General features: G+C 44.5%; 1 protein-coding gene across 5 annotated transcripts in view; it reads left to right on the forward strand.

Annotated features, from left to right (window-relative positions):
- The window catches only part of RABGAP1L (RAB GTPase activating protein 1 like), a 230,141-nt gene that overhangs the window by 180,430 nt on the left and 28,043 nt on the right, over positions 1-21,668 (forward strand). The window contains exon 1 of one of the 5 annotated variants that reach the window (XM_065649006.1): positions 13,479-13,589. The exons of the other annotated variants lie outside the window; for them this stretch is intronic. Coding sequence (XP_065505078.1) covers positions 13,479-13,589 — 111 coding nt within the window. Of the gene's footprint in view, positions 1-13,478; positions 13,590-21,668 lie in introns of those variants that run through there. 5 annotated transcript variants of the gene reach the window in all.

A 21,668-nucleotide genomic window follows, 5' to 3' on the forward strand; every position in this document is an offset into this window, starting at 1 on the left:
AAGCAAAAGGGTTCGTCACAGGCACAGCACTAATTGCTGAGGTGAATTAGGAGCTGACGGCTGGTCGTGGGCTGTGCCGGAGCCCATCGTGCGTTCTGCTCTCACCCATCTCTCTCCATCAAGCAGCTTCTCCTGTGGACATCGGCTGAGGCCCCGGTGGCTGAAGGCAGCAGGACAGCAGCTGCAGAGTGACAGACCCATCCACAAAGTGTCAGTGACAATAATGTCTTGAAGGACTTTGTCACGAGCATTGCTTACAGGCTACCTGGTTAAACAAGAGAACTAATTACCTGTATGGCCTGTGGATTTTCAACCTTTGATCCCTCGTACAGGAACGTTACACAAGATTATAATAGCATCATAGGAATTTGGGGGCACAGGGAGAGATGGAAAAAACTGGTAAATATTTTTGAGTCCTTGATGTGAGGGTTTTAACACGTCCTTTCTCAATGATGAGGACATGTAGTGCAAGCACCGCTCATAAGGTTACATGGGTCTGGGTTTCCTATTTGTTTCCTTTTGTTACTTTTATGATATAAAGTGAATTTATAAGGATTAGCAAGAGGATAAAGACATCTCTGCTCTGGGAGGCTTCTCGGAAAGATCAGTAAGGATGGCTCTTAACGTTTTAATGTGCCTTATACTACACTAATGCACCTAAACCAGCATTTTCTTCTGAAGGCAAATTTGTTGACATCAGAGAAGGAGACTTGGCTGCTGCAGGAGTGTAAAGAACATACAGCAGACTGTAACGTGGGAAGGTACGGAGCTTTCGTTTTTGGTGACCTTGTCCAAATCTAATGGGAAGTAATTACAATAATTCAATTCTGAAGGTCTGGAAACCATGACAGTTGACAGAGAGTGCTATTTTGAGAAAAACAAGCATGTGTTTTAATGCATCTTCTCCTTCAAACTCCTATTTGCTCTTCCCACTTCCCCTTTTTTTGCTCTTAAAATGCGATTAGAGTGTACGATTCAGGCTCGTCTGTACCTTCACGTACTAAATCCCTGGTGTAATTTCCAGTGCTTCCGATCTCCCCTGACTCCTCCTGTGCTGGGTTGGTGTCGGGGCTGAGCGGCCGCCCCATCTGTCTGTCCTGCCGAGGAAGGGAAGCGCTTCTGCGCTCGGCCCTCTGACTTCCCTGGCTGCTGGAACTGATGCTACCGGGGCGAGGGACCCTGCAGCCCGTCCGTATTAAGCTGAGCCTTGTGCTTTGCTAATACAGCTATGTGGCTTTGGTAAGCCAGCTTTAAAAGGCAATGCACGCAGCTGCTAGCTCTGCAAGCAATACCACTCCCACTCCCATAAAATGGGGCTGAGCACTGGAAAATGGGCGGTATTGGGTCATAGTTAACCTCTTAAATAAAATCCTGTGTGGTGGAGAGTGATGTGAGCTGGTTGCTGTATGCCTGGTAACCAGTATATTTTAATTAATATAGCAGTATTTTTTAATCTCTCCGGGGAGATTAAATCCTGGGATGCGCATTTTAAGGACTCATTTAGGAAAGCGGAGAATAAAATTCCTTTTGAGTTTTGATACAGTCTTTGGTTCTTGAGACCTAAACCAAGACTGTCTCCCTTCAGTCCCCCATTTTTGTGCAGGTTCAGGGAGCACTTACAGTTTCTCCTGATGCTTGACTCTCCAAGTGCCCCAGAGATCAATGTATCATGGCAGCTGCGTGAAGCAGGATTTTACTGTCTCTTGTTTGGAGGATGAGAAGCTGAAGCAGACGGTGAAGCTGTATGCTCAGGCACAGCTAATTCGGCTGTGAAAAAGTGTCAAGGTGTTGTAGACTGATGTGCTTCCCCAGCAACAGGATCACATCGTTCCCAGTTAACTATTGTAGCACACAGGTTGTTTTCTTGTGTGCATGTACTAGGAGTATCTCAGGATGGTCAGTTATCTCTCCGTGTTTCTTTCCTCCGAGACTCCTTGTTACACCTTTCATAGATTCACTTAATAAGCTCATTAAGGAAATGGAGGGCATCTCTCCTAAGTGTTTGCCACATCAGTGAGCCTCAGTTGCCTTCTTTCCAAACCCAGGCAGGAAAACAAAGCGTTGCCAAAGGCGTCTCTGTGTGCAGCCCCCAAGGACCCAGAAATCACCCTGAAAATTACAAGGATTGAAAACAGCCAACCTGCTCCGTAATACCGAATTTACTGCCTAGGGAACTGGTGGTGGCTCGTGTGCGCTCCGTCCCACCGCAGGAGCGGTTCAGCGCTGCAGCGGGGCACTAAGGAGGCTGAAATGCAGGTGAGAAGTTTCCCTGCACCAAGCAAATTTGGTTCACACATAGGCCCCCAGATAGGTCTTAGTCTGTTTAAGTGCCACACAAATATAACTAGTCTGTAAATAAGGAGAAAAATAAGTTATCACTGCTCTGTGTGCGTGTAGAAAGTAGAGGAAAAGGCCGCTGTGTGTTCCCTGTCCCCCTCCAGTTTAATGCCTGGACAAGCCACTTAGCATCAGTCCTGACCCGACCACCGTCCATGGACCATGTGCCATACGGGGTCTTGCTGCCAGGGACCAGGTTCAAGCACATTTAGCTGTGCAAAACAATTAACTGGTACAGTCTGGCCCCAGATTAAGCGACCCAGAAATATCTTTCATTCAAAACTCCCCTTTAAGTCTTCCATGAAGCATTGTTCTTGCTGTTGGCATTACTCAGTCCTCGCTAATAGCTGCGGTCTGTGTGTCGATTCTGGGTTGTTCCAGAAGGCTAGAGGAGCAACGTGATTTAGAGGAATTATTTGAGCAGAACAAGTGGATGTACGCAGATGAGATTCAGTTACTCAAAGGATTCACAGGGAGCAAATTCCTTACGTAAATGCAGAGTTGGCATCGAGATAACCTAGAGCTGCAATAATGGGAAATATATTTGAAAACTCTGCAGCTGAAAATGTGGTGTATAGTCAAATGACACTAATATATCAAAGGTAGTCTGATATGATTGGGTTTGGGCTATTTAAGACCGTTAATAAGTAATTAACCCATGAGGTGACTGTAACGGACATCATTTTAATCAAGATTGAATTATTAACTTGCCAGGCGCACTTTGGAATTTATCAGCACCCAGGCAGGGCAAAGCCCCTTGGCCGCGTTCATTACGGGTCCCCGCGCTCAGGAGATGCTGAGAGCTGCCCCCGTGCCAGGCTCCCCAGCTCACGCTTTTCCCCTCGCTGCCACTCAAAGGGCCACCTCCCCAGTGCCACATTCAATTTGTCTTTTGCTGAAAAAGCTGCTAATTTCGTGCTACTTTAGCCCTGCAGCAGCCAGCCTGTTGCTTAGCAACCTCCAAAAATCTGACGGGGCCGCAGTCTAGCTGCTTTCCTGCTGCCCAGCCGCCTTCTTATTTATTTACTTATACATCTTATTTATTTATTTAGCTAAACAGATTTCTTCCACAAGGTGGAAGCTGAGCTGTACGCCTCCGAGTTGCAGCAGGGTGCATTTACTTGCGTATCTATTTGTCTTCTCTCCAACACCATCCCCTACCCTATTTTTACTGGCGTTCCTGCTCATGAGCTCAGCAAACTCCTCGTGATATTTGCCGAGCTGGAGTGGCATCCAGGGGTGTATTTTCAAGGCGTAGCTGGCCATGGGCTGCTGTACCCGGTGTGAGATGGCAGCTGGGAATCTGATCCCAACAGTCCTTGATGGAAGGGAGAAAAAGGGTCAGAACAAAGCTGGCTTTAAGCCATTTTTCTGCCGACTTTTCTGGCTGCTTTTATCTTCAGCTGTGTCCGCAGTCCAGGTTTCTTGTAGCGTAACTCGATCAGCAAAGAGCGAAAAGACGGTTGTCCTTCCCCTGCCAGCGATGGTGGGAAAAGCCCCGCTGGAGAGGCGGTTCTGCAGGAACAACTGCATTTTTGTGGGGTGGGGTTGGGATCCCAGCCAGGGCGTAGAATTGCCTTAAATTATACCAAGGAGAGGAGCAGGTTGCTGGGGGAGTGTTTGTAGATAAACTGTCAGGGCGTCTGTGGTGGCTGCAGGTGGAGAGAGGAGGAGAGCAGACAGGAGTGAAGATGTTACCCTGCCGTTTGTTCCAGGCGTCCTCCCAAAAGGGTAGAAATGGTTTGTGTGCTGTTCTGGCCTGTGTCACCAGGGAGAAAAAAAAAAAAACCTGGTTTGAATCACTTTTCACAATGAGGAAAGCACTGAGTGGATATACCATAGCAGCAGAGCCTGCCTGGTTTGTTGTGGTAGCATCGATCACATCAGCATCGGTGTTGGACTCGGTAACTGTGATGACAGAACTGCCCCACTCTGCAGTAAAGGCTCTAGAAACGAGCCGCATGTTCCCATAAACTCTGACATTTTGTACCTTTTCTCCAATACAATACTGTAGCTTGAGAGAGAGGATGAATCCTGTAGAGATTTATTTGGAACAAACTGGTACCAAACTATCTTTTTCCTTTTTTTTTTTTTTTTGTTTTTTCTTTTTTCCCCCTAACAAGCTGAGTCTCCAGACTACACTTCTTCCACAGCAGTTGCCTTTTGGTCCTCTCCTTACTGCCTTTGGCTGCTACTGACTGGCAGCTGCTTTGTCTGTCTGTTGTAGTTTTCATCATTGACTTCTTTTTGGTAGAAAAAAATCACTTTTCTGCTTTGATGTTCCATCCATTACCAGCCCCTCTCTGGAGAAGAGCACAGAGAGGCACATGAACACTTGTTTTTGTACGTGCAGTCCTGCAGAACCAGGGTTGTGCATAAGGCCAAATGTAATTTTTTTACATAAAAGCAAGATGAGGAAGGTGAAGATTTAAGTCCAAATTTAATTTTCCCCTTATTCGCTTTAAGCATTGAATTACTCATTTGGAAAACAAAAATATTTCTGAGAGTGGTTTAGAGTGCTCGTTCTCTATTCTGATTTTTTTCAAAATGAACTCTTGGGTTTTTTTGTCATTTATGACACACGTCTGTCACTTTTTATGCACATTCAGAGGAATGTCGATCATAAAACTTTTGCTGACCTGCAGCTCTGTGTATTTTTAAAATATGGTTGAGATTTCACACGCCAAGTTGTCCTGTTTGCGTTAGCATGCACGTCTTGGTGCTGTTATTCACACAGAGCTCAGAAATGTGCTTGGGCAAGTATTTAAGTTATCTCAAGTATTCTCGGAGCTGAGTTGTGAACAAAACAGAGGAGCCTTAAAACCAGCTGAAATGCCCAGGAATAACTTCTACCGTCCTGAGAAGTTGTTTCAGGTACGTATAAAAAGATTGAGTCAACAGATAGATTTTTTTTTTTTTTTTTTAAGTGAGAATAAAAATATCGTATTGCCCAACAAAATAACTGGAATGTTTTGCAGTGTGCTGCTGATACCAGACAGCCAAGGCGGGGTGCTCCATCTTTAGGTCACCATGAGCTTTTTCTCTTGCTGCTGTTAGGCTCCATTATCAGAGATAAGAAAAATCTGACTCAGATGTTTCTGGTCTTTCTCAATTTCATAGTCCTAAGTGATGTTAAGGAAACTGTCCTTTTTATTTTTTCCACAAGACGGTTCAACAGAGATACGGTCCATCTCAGCACTGTGCAATGTCAGGGGTACGCTGTGCCACAAGAACCACCGGTGTCACTCATTCATTTCACTCTCCTTAAAACTGGGGGAGCCCAGTTAATGTGCTGCTAAATCCATCACCAATCCTCAGGCAGCTCTTCCAGTCCCAGGAGTGTTGCTAAGTCCGTATTTAGTTCTCCAGGTTCTTGCGAAGTTCTGCAGCGAGACATATCCAGAGAAGAAAACAGTGGTGTGGCATTCCAAGAGACAACCATCGTATGGCTGAGAAAGGTGATCAAATCCTTCACCGCTTTTAAAGAGTCATTAGTGTTCGAGAGTAATGAGAAACTGAGTTATTCTCCCACAAATGCAGCAGAGAAGGAAATCTATGACCTTTCAAACCATTACATAGGTCACCTGCATTTACATTATGTATAATATGCATATGGAGACAGCAATAGAGCTTTTCTTTTCCATGCCCGTTATTAGTTTATTAGAAATTAATTTTCCTTCGTTTTCAGATTAGCATCATGTTCACACCAGCAGATTAAATGTTGCAGTTCACTATTGTTGTAAGCAAACAACCCCCGGGGTTGGTTCTTTCAGTCTCCAGATGAGTGAACAAATGCAGACACTAATTTCCCCCCTATTAATTTGAACTGTAAACACGGAGTTGAAATTTGATCGCTGGCGTCCTTTCTGAATATTGATGGGTGGTAGGCTGAACCTGCTGCCTTATTATTCCTTACCACCATCAAAACTGAGAGATGCAAAAGAATGGTATCTCTTACTTTTTCATGGTTATAGACCCGACTTTCCCATTTTTTAGTGCACTTTCCCTGCTTTGCTTAGGGGATTGACTTTCCAAACAGTGAAAATAACAATGTTTGTCATTGAAAAAGTATGGTTTGGAAACACATTGAGGAATTTTATGGTAGGAATCTCTTTTTTAAATCTTCTTTTTGCACATGATCCTAAATTTTACTGCATTCTCTGTTTGTTTAGTGTTGTGTGGAGGTTTTTTCCTTCAAATCAAGCAAAGATTAGCTCTCATCCATCCCAGGCGATTCCCTCGCATTCCTTTTGCTTAAGCATTTCCCCTATATGAAAGACATGCTAAAAATCAAGAATTAGAAGTTATGGCTCAATTTTCTCTAAATGTAGCCCTTTATTTGGATGTTGGGGGGGCTCGACGGGAGCTCAGCCCAGGCCGGCGTGGCAGAAACCCTGAGCCCAGCCTGGGCAGGACCCTGTGGGTACGAGGAGAAAATGTTCTCTTGCTATAGCTGTGCTAAGCCGGACCGATTCCTGATTAGCTTTTTTTAAGACGTGTCTCGTTTCTTTTGTTTGCATAGATATACTAGGAGCAGCAATACAAGACCTGCAGTCCGGATTTTAAATAAAAAATGAACTTGGGATAAGAAAAAACGGGGAGGGTAGAAGAGTATGTGGAAATATCTCAGGTCTCTGATGTCTGAAGAAATATCTCATTATCACATGGAGGGCTCTTTGGGAACTTGTGTAAGAACCTGCTTTCTCTCCCCCTCCGTACATACCATTTGAGCTCTTAAAATAAGCTGCTTAACAGTCAAATCAAGAGAATTTAGTCTTTAATTCATATGAAAATACAGAAGCTTTTCTCATTGTGGTATTTCGAAGCATTAAACGCAGATAAGAGATTTGCACGGCAGGAGGACAGATCAGCACAGTTCAGCGCTGAAATAGTTTGTCTCCCAAATCATTTTGTGGGACCAGAATTTCCCTTCCAGTGAACTGCGTGAGGATGAGCAGGGATTCGGCAGCACAGGCTAACGCGCGGCTCGGCTCAGGGGATGCTGCTGGGAGCCTCGCAGGGCAGATCAGCCTGCAGGGCCCGGAGCCGCGTTCCTCCCGGGGAGCTGACCCGCGCCGGGGCCCGGGGAGCGCCGGGGCTTCCCAGCCGGGCGTCTTTCCCAGCACACGCAGCTCATGTCAAATGCTTTCTGATTCAGATCCCTGCTAACGCGTCTTTGGTAGGAAAATCCACTAGCGAGTGCTGTTTCTGGACTCTCTGGCTACGTTCTGTCCTTTGACAGAACGCTTTGGTTTTTAATTTCGGCATTGAGGGATGTGCTGCTCTCCTGGAAGGTATCGGTAGTTGGTACTTGTAGTGTATGATGCATGAAATAATCTCATTTCAGAATCTTCCAGCATGCCTCAGTCCAGATTGCATCTCACAATCAAACTCTCTTATACCTGAACCACCAAGATACTGGGACTAGTTTGTCTGGTTTAGTCCAGTTTAGCTGGCACCGTGTGCCATTTCCTGCTCACTTGCAGCATTTCAGTCTTAATTATCCTTTATCTCATCTCCAATCAATCATAGTGCGGATTTATGTTTTGTTTTGGGAATATGCCATTACTACTGTGCTATTTACACATAGAAATGCCTTCTCCGTGAGGCTTCCGTCGGGGTTTCACACAGAAAACATTACCGTAGAACTTTCTGGGCCTTTGCCGTGGCCTCATCATTGTGCAGCAGAATGTGTTATAGTGGGTTTGTACGTGGCCAGCTCCAGGGGTTTGGATGGACAGATGACGTGCTAAGCTCCTGCCATTTTCTGTTAATTAACTACAAGACTTTCTCATAGTGCCTGGCTCTCTGGCATTTCGTTCTTTCTTTTTTTTTTTCTTGTCCCAGGCTAAAGGTGAGGTACAAAGTGAGGGTTAGTAAAGATACTAAATGTGATGTGATACAGGGTGCTTCAGAGGGCTCGTCCGCGTAACCGTGTCACTGTGCTCTGCCGCAGGGTCCCAGCTCCCTGTGCAGCGTGACTCGTTCGTAAGACGCCGAACAGCACTGTGGAGAAAACTTGTCAGACAACAGCGTAATAACAACACCACTAATAATGCAACTTGCAGTTTTGCATTCTTCCTAAACTTCACCATTATTAGTCTTCCTCTGGGAGGTAGATAAGGACTCTTAATCGCTCTTTGGGAGGGGAAAGATGAATTTGTAGAGATGTGTCTACCTTAAGAAAGTAAGTCGTGAGGGTTTTGAATGAGAAGCCCCGAGTCCTGGGTCCCAGTGCGAGTCTCTTCATGTGACAGATGTCACTGTTTAATGTGCTACTCGATGTTAATTAAGATCTTTTCTTTGCTGATCATATGCTGTAAATGAAAAGACAGTAGACCGTGGCTGAATGTAGCCATACAGATATACACTTGCTGTACAATTAGTGTTTGTACAAAGCCTGAACTAGCTCTGTTACTCTGATGAAGCTTTTGCTTGATAAAGTTTGGCTCTGCTTGCCTTAGCTTGTGGGCTATTTGGGCGAAATTGCTGAATCAAGCTCCACTGAAACCAGGCCAGAAACCCCTATCATTTTAAGTGCAAAGCACTCTTACTATGACTGCTGTGCTAATCTTCTTGAAAAACATGCCTGACCCCATTCATTTTCTTTCCAATACCAGCTGAAGTGATGAATGCAACAAGGTTAAAATACATTTCACAGGTAGTGGTGGTTCGGATCGCTTCGTTATCGCTTTATTAGGGGCCTATAAGAAAGATGGGCACAGACTTTTTAGCAGGGCCTGTTGTGATAGGACAAGGGGTGATGGTTTTAAACTAAAGGAGGGAGATTCAGGCCGGACATGGGGAAGAAATTGTTGGCCCTGAGGGCAGTGAGAGCCTGGCCCAGGTTGGCCAGAGAGGTGGTGGCTGAACCATCCCTGGAGACATCCCAGGCCAGGCTGGACGGGGCTCTGAGCAACCTGAGCTGGTGCAGATGTCCCTGCTCAGGGCAGGGGGGGCGCTGGGGGAGCTTTGGAGGTCCCTTCAACTCAAACTGTTCTGTGATTCTGTGATTATGGAACTTAGCTCTCAATGGCATTTGCACGGTCTAAAAGCACGCATAATTCAGTTGTTGGATTAACATTTGGCGGATTATTTTAGGAGAAACACAGGTGCATACACCCACATCTCTAGAAAAAAAAAATGGAGAAGCAATTGCTAAACTATAGATCGGCCTGAGGGTGGCAACTGTTTTTCCCAATGGCACGGGGCGCTCCTGCCAGCAATGGCTTAGCGCTCAGCGCTCACTTTGCACCCAGAAGCACATCTATAGGTATTTACCTTCTGATGTCTAAAACCGGAACAGAGTTCTGAATAAAATCGCAGCCTTCTCAAAGGCTGCACCAGCACAGCAGTAAATGCTTTGCTCCTTATTTGTGAGACGGGATAAGCAGCCGTGCGGAGGACGGGAGCTGCCCCCTGCCTTGCAGTCCAGCACAGGCGGTGGGCTTGGCCAAGGGTTGGGACTGGCCGTGTTTGACTCGTAACCAAGCGTCACACTTGCTGGTCACGTTCAAAACAGTTCCTACTGGTCGTTAGTGGGTAACGGAGTTGTGAAAAGAACGTGATATTACCGTTACTCATCCCCACCTGGGGGAAGACACCCTTGAAGGTGGCCAAATGCCATTCCAAGTGCCCTGAAAGGAGTTTTATGTTTCCTTATCTGAAGACTGCTGTGATCTTCCCAGATTCATTAATACGTGAAAAGCAAATAGCAGAAAACGCCTTTATGTTTCAGAAACGCGGTGGCAGGAAGGGAGCGCTCAGCGAGGAGCCGCACATCCCTCCCATCTGTAATGCTTTCCCGTCTGTCAGAAGATCCTCTCCCCATCAGATAGCAGCAAGACATTCCTGGGGGTGGAGTGAGAGCGAATTTATCTCAGGAGCGAGCAGGATTTTGCTTTGCTACGCTAGCCGCTTTGCTCAATTCAGGAATTTTCCATTCACCTCTATTATCCACCAGCATATAAATTGCAACAACTGTAATTAGGGCTACTTACCTTAATTAGTTAACGGTTTTCTGCAGCTCTCCTGTCCTTCTGCTGGCTCTCCTCTGTCATCCTGACTGCTTGGTTGAACCGCTTCTCCGCAAATTCCTGCTTTGGAGGAGGTATGCTTTCCAAACCGTGTCGTGGAGGGGACTGTGTTCCTGTTCCTTGAGGAAGGCTGCTGCGAGGTAGACGTGGCGTTACACACAGCAGCGCTGTTTGCTTTAAAGAAATGTGAAGTCGTGTTATGTGCTTTTTATTGTCTTTTGATAGATTATTCATCACTGGAGCGCTCAGAAGCCCTGGCTGAGGGGGGGGCTCCATTGGAAATGCTGGCAGGAGTGCGCGGCACGGCCTGAGGTGGCCCAGGGCGTCTCTCTGCCTTTCCTTTTCCTTTTCCTTTTCTTTTCCTTTTCCTTTTCCTTTTCCTTTTCCTTTCCCCGTTGTTCCTCCGGGCCTGCGGGGACACATTTGCTTCAGTCAGTTCGACTCAAAAGATTTAGCTTAACTGGCTTGATACTTGTGATTTTATGCGCTGATTCAGAGCATAGCACAGACCGTTAACACGGATGTAAAATGCGGGTTTGTAGGGATTTGCGGGCAGCTCAGCTCCATTAGCTTGAAATAACTACTGAAAAACATCCTTTTTAATACAAAGGTATGCATTAGCCAAAGTCAAAAATCGGTTGTTAGGTCTTGCAGTTGCTAGTTAGGACATGCCAAAATTACAAGCCCCCTCTGTTAAGAATAAATATCAGAAGAATTATTTGGCCAATAATACGATAGTGGTATGTAGCTTTAGTGCTGTTAAATCATCGTAACCTTTCTGTTTAAGATGAAAAAAAAATAAAAGGGAATATAGGTTCTGGTCCATAATTCCTAACAAAATAGAAATGCCTGTTGGCTAAATCGGGGAGGGATCCGGGTAGCCGCAGCCGCGGCGTGCATCTGATCATTTGCATTCTCCACCTCCTGCCCTTATTGCAGAGTTAAACTGGTGTCTCGTTAACACGGGGATGTTTGCTGTTACGCCGCGCGCTCTCTCCCCTGCGCCCACACGACTGTTCCGATGTCACGTCAGTCGCTGTTGGCAGCCTGGGGAGCGGGAGGGGTTGTGGGAAGGGACTTTCTTTACAACAGGTGCCTTTGTCAGCGCACCTCAGCGCAGCCCAGCAGCAAACACGCGGAGCTCTGCCCTTCTACACGTTGCGACAAGAAATAGATAATAGGCACCCCACAAGGCACCGAAAGGCGAGAAGCAGCGGTCACTGAAAGCGCCCGGGGAAGCCTGAGCAGGATTTAGCCCAGCAGGTATGGGGCGTGTATGGGCGACACGGAGAGCGATCTCATGAGCCGGATGTCGCTTCGGGAACGGAATCTAAAGGATCTCTGCCGTGGGAATTAATTGGAAAAAAGTTGCAAACCTTTGAAGAAAAGCTTTTAAAAATGCACTATAGGTGCATTTCAAGGAAAAAATACCTTTCTTTGGCCTGCAAGGGTTAAGCGTGATCAGAATCTGCTTTGGTCTCAAGGATTTAACCTCAAGTGCTGCATTTTTTGTTTGCCATAAGCCTATTAGAACTCTGTTTCCTAGCAATAACATGTAATTTCGCCCCCTACTTAAGTGGAAGAGATGTTGGGCTTTTAATCCTGTACGCTACAGCTGTTGCTCAAGTTTCCTATTGAAATGCAAATAGCACCCGGTGCTATTTAGATACCTGTATAATCTTTGATAAAGATACTCCAGGAGCACAGGAAAAAGAGAAAAGCAAGGTGGGGCTGATCCTGTTTATTCTGGAAAGCGAGAGCGTAACCATATGCTACCAGCAACCTGAACTGGAAATTTCTACCAGATTTGCCGCATCCAGCACATATTCTTTTGGGAGCCAAATGCACGGCTGAAATGATTTGTGTTTCTTGAGCAGGTATGATTTTTCACCAGGAAGAAGAAAAGGCTTCCAGAGAAGATATAAATGTAGTGGAAGAGTTAAAGCAAAAGTGCTGATTTGGTTGGGAGTTCTACTTTGCCTGAGTCTCCTGAATGAAGTTTCTTTTGGGGATATTGTGTTTGTTCTTCAAATCACTTACTATTTTCTAGATTTTCATTTGTAGTTTGGAGAATATTGATTTTTAATTATTTTTCTGATTTTTTTTTTCCTTGCACTGTTTTTTCTCTGTGTCAGACGTTTCGATAAATTAATTGGAAAGCCAGGAGCAATTTGAAGGCAGCTACACTGTTTAGGACTCATAGACAAGAAATCTATCTCTTCTTGGTTAAAAACAAGCCAGTCCCAGATTCAGGTTTAAAACCTTCTACTGTGGAAATTTTAAATTGCATAAATTGGTTTTATTTCACTTGTAGAGGCGTGAGTTTATTCAAGGAAGAGCTCACAGTCTTCATTGCATTTCGCATGTCTGTTTTACCCTGTACAAATGGAAGCTGGAGGACTTTTTGGAGGGTTGTGATTTGATGGCATCATCTTCTTCCTAAAATCAGAGTATCTACATGGCACAAAATGCATTTCAGATCTGCGTGAAAGTGGAAGTGAGTGGTTTTAAAGATTTTAAAGGAGAAATTTAGAAACTTGTAGAAATATTCCAAGGAATGTCTGAAAGAAATCATCATTACAGCGGTCTCTGAATTTACAAATACGCCAGAAGAAGCAATTGATTGGAAACTGAGACTCTGCTAACAAGAATATCAGCTTTCATGGGAGAAAACTGGATATAAAGAATAAATAATTGCTCCAAAGTTTGAGAAGAACAGAAGTGATTCCGGTCCTGCTGTCAAGCACTGACGGATCTTTTCTTGCTTAATTACTAATCTGGTTTGGCTGCTGCTTTTTCATCTTCAGCCTAACACTGGAATTAAAACAGGTTCCCTGCCTTTCCCCAAACTTCAGCAAATGCCTTTTGCAAGCTGGGTGCTGGGAGCCTGAGCAGGTGTTTCATATGTGCTTCCAACCATAATAAAAGGCACCGCGGAGAGGAAAACCCCTGCGGGAGCTGATTTGCTGGGTCATAATTTCTGCGGTGGCGCTCCTTGCTCGTGAGCTTCGTCAGGTGGGTGTGAACAACGGCCAGGGCCCTGAGCCAAGGCTCAGCCGAGGGTTCTCCACCTGCTCGGGCCGCTGGCGGCAGCTTGCCGGCAAAATGATGGAAGAAATCTCCATAACGGTGGCTTACGATGCCCATGTCTTTAGCCAGCTGTACGATGAAGATTTTCTGGCCAACCTGGTGGCGGTCAGCAAACCCAAATCTGTGGTAGGTGTTGCTCTTGCTCTTTTGCCAATAATTTTTTACAGTTATCCTCTGTCCGGTAGTGAAGTCGTTCTGCTGAAAGCTGTTATTTAGTTTCTCTTTGTATTACTTTTTCAGAAATTTGCTGTCGTGAGTCAACAAAATTAAAATTATTTATAAGAGATAAGGCTATTAAAATAATGACATTTAGAAGAAGGTGACTTGCTCAGTAGGATAACACTTAAAATAATGTTTTTGAAATAATATTGAAATAATTGAAATAATAATTAAGTGGGTAAGTGCCTGAACTTATCTAACCAAAGAATCAGCACTAAATGATGTACACATTTTGTGTCTTAGCGTGTCAGTTAAAAGGTCGGGCCAGATGCTCAGCGTACGCCAAAGATTTGGAGTGTAGGTCGCCGTCAGCACTAAATCTGAGACAATCTGTCCCTTGCGTGGGAATGGCGATTTAACACTTTTGTATGTTCTTCTGAAATCAGCATAAATGTCCGTAAAAACCTTTTAGTTAAACGACTGGTTCCTTTGTTCATAAACAGCGTATATCTTTATGTATGACACGTCTAGCGTGGTCCTCCTCCTCCCTCGTGGAGCCCCAGCACTTGCAGGGAGCCGTACCCAAGTCAGTAGTTTAGGCTCAGTTTGGTGTCAGAGTTTCTCTTTGGTCTCAAATCCTACAGATGAGCCCACGTGTGAGCCGGTCCACACAGAAGCAGTCAAAAGAAGTCTTTGAAAATGCACGTGCAGGTGTTGAGCTCAACTTGAAAGCAGATGCAGTTAAAATTTCAGTCTAAATACAAATCAGGCTAATTATTTAGCAACCCAGTTAAGCGTTTGTGTTTGCGGATTTTGGTCCGTGTGTGTGTTTGTATCCAGGTAGGTCACTAAGCTGTGGCAAAGGGAGGTGTTCTCGGAAGAGGTAACAGAACATTTCATGGATGGCTTGCCCTATAATTTATATCTTTGTAAAGTGCTGCTTGGCGATGACCTCTTCAGTTTTGTGTAGCTTTGTAGCAAAAATAACAGGCTTTGCGTTGTGTATCCCTGGATTCCTCCAGATCAGCTGTGAGGGACTGGAGAAGAAAGTAACTGGTGTCAAGAGCACCACGTTACAGCTCCAGGTGACTTGGGCCACTTCAAAAATAAGACGAAATAACATTTTGAAAAAAATAATTTATTTATGAGGTAACTACTTAGCTCCTAGTAAACAGAGATACTTACGTGGAACAACCACGGGAGGAAAAGCATCATCATTACTATTATTTATAAGGCCCGAATGATCGATTTTAGTGTAATATGTGTTCTTATCAACTCTTTTTTTTTTCCTGAATCAAAGAGTATTAACATGTTTCAGTAGATTACGTACTAGTAAATAAGAAATGTGGGGTTTGCAGGGTTTACATAGGAAATGCTTAACTACTCCTTCAAATAATGGTGCAAAGAACCCGAGTGCGTTTAAGATGAAGCTCAACAGGATTGTGATGGGATTAGATGGTGCGTGGGAGCCTGTGCTACTACCTGATGACTCAAAGTTTCTTTTCAGCTCTCTGTTGCTATGTTTGATCGTGGGACAAGCTGCCCATTGGGATAAGTTGGGGCAAATCCTGTTGACTCTGTCGTGGTCATTTTACCAGGTTGTACAATGGCATGTACTGCATGTAACATAAGATTCTGCAGAGAGAATTTGCAGAGTTTTTGTTTATTCTGAAGGTTCATGTTAATAGGAGAAAGATTTCTGCAATCTAGGATTCATCTGTTTGTTTGCAAAATCCAGGTTTCCTTCATTTTTAAAGGTGTTTCTAGTATGCCGCTCTGGTTTGAGGGGAAACGTTAAAAAGTTCTTTAAAGGCTTTCATCCTGTTCCGCAGTTTGGATACCAGGATGGCTTTGTTGTAGTTCCAGAAATCTCGAATTAGTAACTCTTTATAGTTCGTTTGGGTTGTGCAATAGGTCGGGGCACACAGGAATCTCTCTTGCAGAGAGCTGCTGGTGATGACGTGGGGCGGCAAAGGGTTAAGACCGAAACCAAACCAGTCCCGGACGATCCCTGTCATGGGTTGTTTGTGCTTCAGGCCAGTCCTGCGTGACCTGCTCACAAGTCCAGTGCCACACAGGTGATGACCTTCATGAGGAAAATCAGAATTAACTGCCGTTGGCCAGGTCCCATCGACGCTAGTTGTATTTTTCAACAGAAAATGCGAATTTTTTTCTCAGTGGAAGGGGTAGCAGTGTTTTTGTACTGTTGCTTTGATGCACATACACACTAGACAATTAAACAGGATGTAGATGATCTGAGATAAGGTTTTGTTAAATACGCTGCAAAGCAACACCGTGATAGCAATCCTCCAACATATATTTTAGTAAAATTAGTCATATTGCAGTGTGACCGTGACACACGGTTGTTTTGCTGTGTGGTCTTGCTTTCAAGATTTCATGTTATTCTGAAACTACTTTGCACAGACATGCAAAGCAGCACAGAGAAGTTGGGCTGCTGTGGGGTTTGTGCAGGAGCCGAGTGGCTTTACTCTCGCGAATTGCAGTTCTCAACTTATCTGCAGAAAACTTGGACCCAAGGGTTTATAAAATCGTCCAGTAAGTGGTATAATCCTCTTAATCCAGAGCTGAAAAACATTCTTCTGGAAAGCTTCATTGTACTTTCATTTGCCTGCCTGGCCTGTTGTGCTTAGCTCTCCGTTCGGGGGAATTATCAGCCGTTTCAGAGAAGTGATGTGCGGTCACGCGCCCGCAGACTCTGCCGTTACGACTTCCAGGCTCTCAGTTTCCCATCGAAGCCAAACTGAGGAGGTTCGGAGCGGATGGGTGAACTGCCACGTGGGTGAGAATCTGGGTGGCCCTGCAGGAGCGCAGGGTGCGGTGATGGGGGGCGAGGTCTGACGGGCAGCCGGCCAGACGTTGGTTTGGGGTTGATAGAAGGGCTGGTATTGTTTGGCATCTTCACGTCTAGACACCAGGGGCAGGAGCAGCCAGATCCTGCCCTGGCCCTCTCACCTTGTCTTTGGAGCAGCAAAAATTTTCTTATATGCATCCATAATAAAATAACAATTTGGTTTTGTTAAACGGGTGATGCAGAAAAACAAAAGCTCTAAAAGTTTTTGACTTTCCCTTCCCTTGATTGCTCTAGGCCCTTGGCTTTTGTGATTTCAGGACACAGCCACTCTTTAACTCTCAATTGTTAATGATTTTCTGTGTGCCATTCACGCTTGTCACCCTTCCGGTTTCATTAGCTTTTCTGCAATTTCGTTTACCAGTACAAATCTTCAGTCTTCCCCAAAAAACCAAATGAGCCATGTTCATATGGAACAGTAAAAATAACATGAAATATCATGTGAATTTTTGTTCATAAAAATTCTACGTTTTTATTCTGCTTTAAGGAGTCAGCCCCCCAATGTTGTCCTCTTCCCTTGAAGCTCATCAAGATCCGAAGTCAGTGGAGGAAACTGCTCATATAAAGCTAATTAAATGGATCGTTGTATCAGACTGTAGTTTGCTTACTAACTTGTTTTGGATTTGAGAGTGTAACTGATGTATACAAATATTAGTTTGGCTCCGTTTTTTTCACAATAAGACTTGTTTGACATCTTGGGATGTTAAAACTAGATACAACAAAATGAAATCTCTCCATTCCTTGGGTTTCCCATGTTTTTAAGTCTTGGAGTTCCAGTATATTTAGGAGAACTGACACAACTGCTGCAGTGACCGTGTGAAACCCCCGTACGGCCGCTGTCACATTCCAATCCGTGCGTGCCAGAGAGGAGGCGATTTCCCCGCAATGGGTGAGCTCCTGCCACAAAACCCGGGCTTGATCATGGAGCAGACGCTTGTCTCACAAAACCCACAGAGCGCTCGTTTAACATAGACAATTCTAGCCCTAAATGTGGAACCTATAAGTGCTGAAGAAGCGTATGTTTTATCTTATGAGAATGTGTAGCTGGCATATAATTTTATTCTTGTTCATGCTTATTTGTCCTTCGTTACTCATTTGTTATTAAAAAATAATTGGTAGTAAAGTAATGTAGGCTATTTATTTTTATATTGCATCCCGTTTGTTTTCTGCTGTCCTAAACCTTTAATGTATAGCACGATGTGGCTGCTGTTTGTTACTGATGAGGAGTAGAAACTGTCAGAGGCGAAGCCGCAGCCTTTGGTACGGGGGCAGAAAACAGTGGTGGCCTTTGGGAAGTGGGGGGGACGGGAGTGAGCCCCCGGCTGCAGGAGAAGCGGCTGCGGGTTGTGGCCAGCCCTGGGCTGTGGTGTGGCGCCAGGGCACGTCAGCCTCACCGTGTTCTTGTGTCTCCGAAAGGCTCTGTGGGACAGCCTGCGGCTGACAGCATCACCGTGTGGCCTGTGTTTGGCATCGAGGTTCAGTCGCGTGGGCATGAGAGACGTTAAGACTAGGCAGGTCTTCATCTAAGCTTCATCTCTTTCGTCCAGCTTCATTCCAGTAGCGTTTTCTGAACATTTAAAACTCTATTACATGCTCTTCTGGAATAGCATCCAGCTCTCATTTGAGTGTAACAGGAGGTGGGAAGGGTATCACGGTAATCTGTTAATCTCGTGCTATTCAAAATGTGCACCTAACTTCTCATTTAGATTCATCCTGGTTTCAGCTTCCTCTCTTGGATCCGGCATGCGTTTTTGTGCCAGAGTACAGCAGTCTGTCCATTACTTATTTTATCCCTATGCAGGTGCTGACACGCTGTGACCAACTCAGCTGTGTTCTCTTGCACAAACTGAGGAGCTCGAGCTCTTGAGCCTCCTCCTGCGAGGCCTTCCCACCCTGCCCGGAGCAGCGGGTGCCCCTGCTCTGCATCCTCCTCCGTCTTCGTCCCAGCTGCACCTCCCAGCTCCAGATACAGCATTCCAGTACCGGTCTCTGTGACGATCCAGGGATAAAACTTCCCCAGTCTTCTTGCTTTTTCCTGTCCTTGTGGTCTGTTATTTCCTGCCCTTCTCTCTACACCAGTTTGATCCCATGCCCCCATCCCCTGTTCTTCCCAGAGAGCAGAAAAGTTTCCAGGCTTTTGGAAAAGTCCACATGGTGCTTTCTTGGGACTCATCCCACCTCTTCCCGGGGTCCAGCCCCAGCCAGAGCTCTGCTGCTCTGTGCTGTAGGTAACCTCTGTGTGTGTTTGGTCTGGAATCGGCACAGTGGTGTTTCATTGAGTAAGCTATTTCCAAGAATTCAAATACATGCAAGAAATGTTCTGGTCCTTCTTGTTCTTTACTGCTCTTTCTATCCACGCATCATCTGCAAATTTTATTACTGGGACTGTATTTTTCACTTCCAGGCTACCGACGTAACGCTTGATAGGGCTGGATCTTGTATGATTCCCAGAAGACACCCTTTAGGATGTCATTAACCCAAAATGAAAAATGTCATTGAATAAGGATGCCCTTTGACAATGGCTTTTTGACCTATTTCCTAAGCATTTTAATTCACGCTTTATGGCTGTTATGGCTATTGGATACTCCTCTTGGTTGCTTGGTCGGTTTTGTTTGTTTTTTAGAATAAATCTATCATGTGGTAGTGAATCCAGTGCTAGAGAAGACTGTTGTAACTGTGAAGTTACTTTATCGAGCAAACCTGTAGATAAAGAATAAAATGGGACCTACACTTTATAAAATCAGACTGGTGCGGAACCAGTTACATTCCTGCACTAGTTATCAGCTGGATCCTTATCAGCTCTGCAGATCGTGTATGTGGGTTTCTGGGTTTCAGCTGATGAACCAAAGTCATCCAAATGGTTTGACTTGTGGTTCTTAAATGCTGGCAATACAGAATTTTCTTCTAATCTAAGTGAGTCTCCACTGCGTTCAAGGATTTACTGAAAATGAACATCGGTGGACTGGAGATCTCATGTGCTAGTTCTGTCAGCACTTCTGCTCTGCATGAAAACCTGCAGCCTGGTTTCCAACAGAGCTGAGCTGTTTTCTGGACAATTCTGACTCCTCTGAATTGTAATTTTTTTGGAGCTCTAGTTATTAATGCATATGAAGAATGCTTAGGAGTCCTCTTGTTTTCGGTATGCTCTAGAGTCAAGTCCAGTCTAACGAAACTCAAGAAAGAATTTAAACTTTTTTCTTCTGCATTTAGTTTTAGTTATTGTTTCATTTGTCCCTAATTAATTACCTGCATTATTTTCTAATTCTTTTCTCTTCATGTGTGAAAGCATTTCATCTTCCTGCCCTTTTATTGTCTTTGGATCAAGAGGAAATTATTTAAGCAGAGTGTCAAATAGCCCTTTTATAAACAAGAACAAAATCTTTGTGATTAAAGCATGGACATTTCAGTACTTTGGAGCTTCCTCATTTTCTTCTGAAAAATAATTCAGGAAAATTGATGAAGTTTTTCTGGGCGCTTGAGAAACTGCTTCTGTTTCCGTCATTACAAGCCCATTTGGGAGAAGAAATTTGAAATAAGTTTCTGGACATTTTTGGTTCATTAGTTCTGTAAATTTAATGACCTCGAACATATTTGGTATCAGCATTGAACCTTTGCAATTCAAGAGCAGCAGGTAACGAGTTACTTTGTAAGGCCATATTTCAACATTTAAATCCAGAAATGGTTAAATTAGAATAATTTACCTGATTTCTCTCACCACAGGTGAGACAGGTCAGGTAAGATTGATACATAAGCCACTTCAAATCTGTTAGATACCGTAATCATATTGAGATGAGAAAGTGGGTCAAATGAAAGATTTGAAGCTCCTGAATTCTAACCTTCAGCCTTCTTATCTCACTAATTGTAGATTGTCATAATACATAATACATCACAGCTCAGTAAAGCTGTGTACAACCCCAAAAGCTTTGTGTGTAGTCATAGCAAATGGAAAGTACGCATATTTGTTGGTGTTCTGTCAGTGTCTGCATGATCAGTGTGTTCATTGACTTTGAAAGAGCGTTAAAACTAGATGAAAAGGCGGCTAATCTCTTCATGGAAGCCTGATTTCTTAATTACTAGAAGGTGGAATTGAAAGTTTTTGTAGGTGGATGTGGTAGTTAAAAATATTCTGTCTTCATTGTCTACAACAATTTTCATTCTTTTTGAACCCAGTTCTCAGAATAATTTGGCATAAATTCACTGCCAAAGTTGGAAAACATATTTCAGTGTTTTTTCTCCTGTTCAGTTTGTGCTTTCATGCACCATTCAATATGCACATTTATTCTTTATTGCTTCCTTCTAGCTGTGTCAACATGAACTTAGGAAAAAAAACCCACATTGTTTTAAAGCTGTAGGCTTGGTTTTTGTGCTAAGAAAAATCCAGATGGTTTCATTTCAAGGTAGGATCTCAGCTACGCCGAGACAAAGTTCAGCATATATACAAAGCACTGTAGTTTTGCTACACGGTGGAGTCACCTGAGCAATCCCAAATTAACACGTCACGGCATTAGTTTGTCCTTTACCTTGGCGATCACAGCAGCGAAGTGTGTAGAGAAGCAGCAGCAAGCAGAGATTATCCAGACTCAGGTTGAACGGCTGTAGTAGGTCGGACAACACTGAATTCTGGAATCCCAAAACTGCGGGTCTCCTTTTTGTGGCAGGAGGAACAGGACAGAGCGCTCAGACAGATTATTAGGCTTGCTGCTTCTTTGCAGCTGTTGGTACTGGGGGATGAAAACAGCGGGAATTACATGTTGCTTAGATGTTGCTGCTAATACTAACCGGCTTCCTTTTGTGCAAGAAGTGGGTGTTTTCCCTCTGTAGGAGCCCTGTCTTCTGTACAGCTCTCTCTTCAGCAGCAGCAGCAGCTCGGCTTTCCAGCTGAAACTGGCAGCACAGCCACATTTCATCTTCCACCCCCAGCTCCTCCTGCCTGATGAAACTTCTTGCTTTTCTCAGTGCTTAAGATGCTCTTGGGATTTTCCCTGCCAGATGGTGAAGTAGACGGTGTCGAGTTCATTCGTAACTGACACGATGGACGAGCGCAGGTCTCCGCAGAGGTGAAGCAGCAAACTCAGGTTGTAGTGCTGGGGCGGGGGTGTGGAACCGGAGTTGGGGCAGTGAAACGGCAGGTTTAAAAACCAAAAACCGGCCTCGTGTATCCAGGTTTGTGAATCGGT

Source organism: Caloenas nicobarica, chromosome 20 (genome assembly GCF_036013445.1).
Source record: "Caloenas nicobarica isolate bCalNic1 chromosome 20, bCalNic1.hap1, whole genome shotgun sequence".
Lineage (NCBI taxonomy): Eukaryota > Metazoa > Chordata > Aves > Columbiformes > Columbidae > Caloenas > Caloenas nicobarica.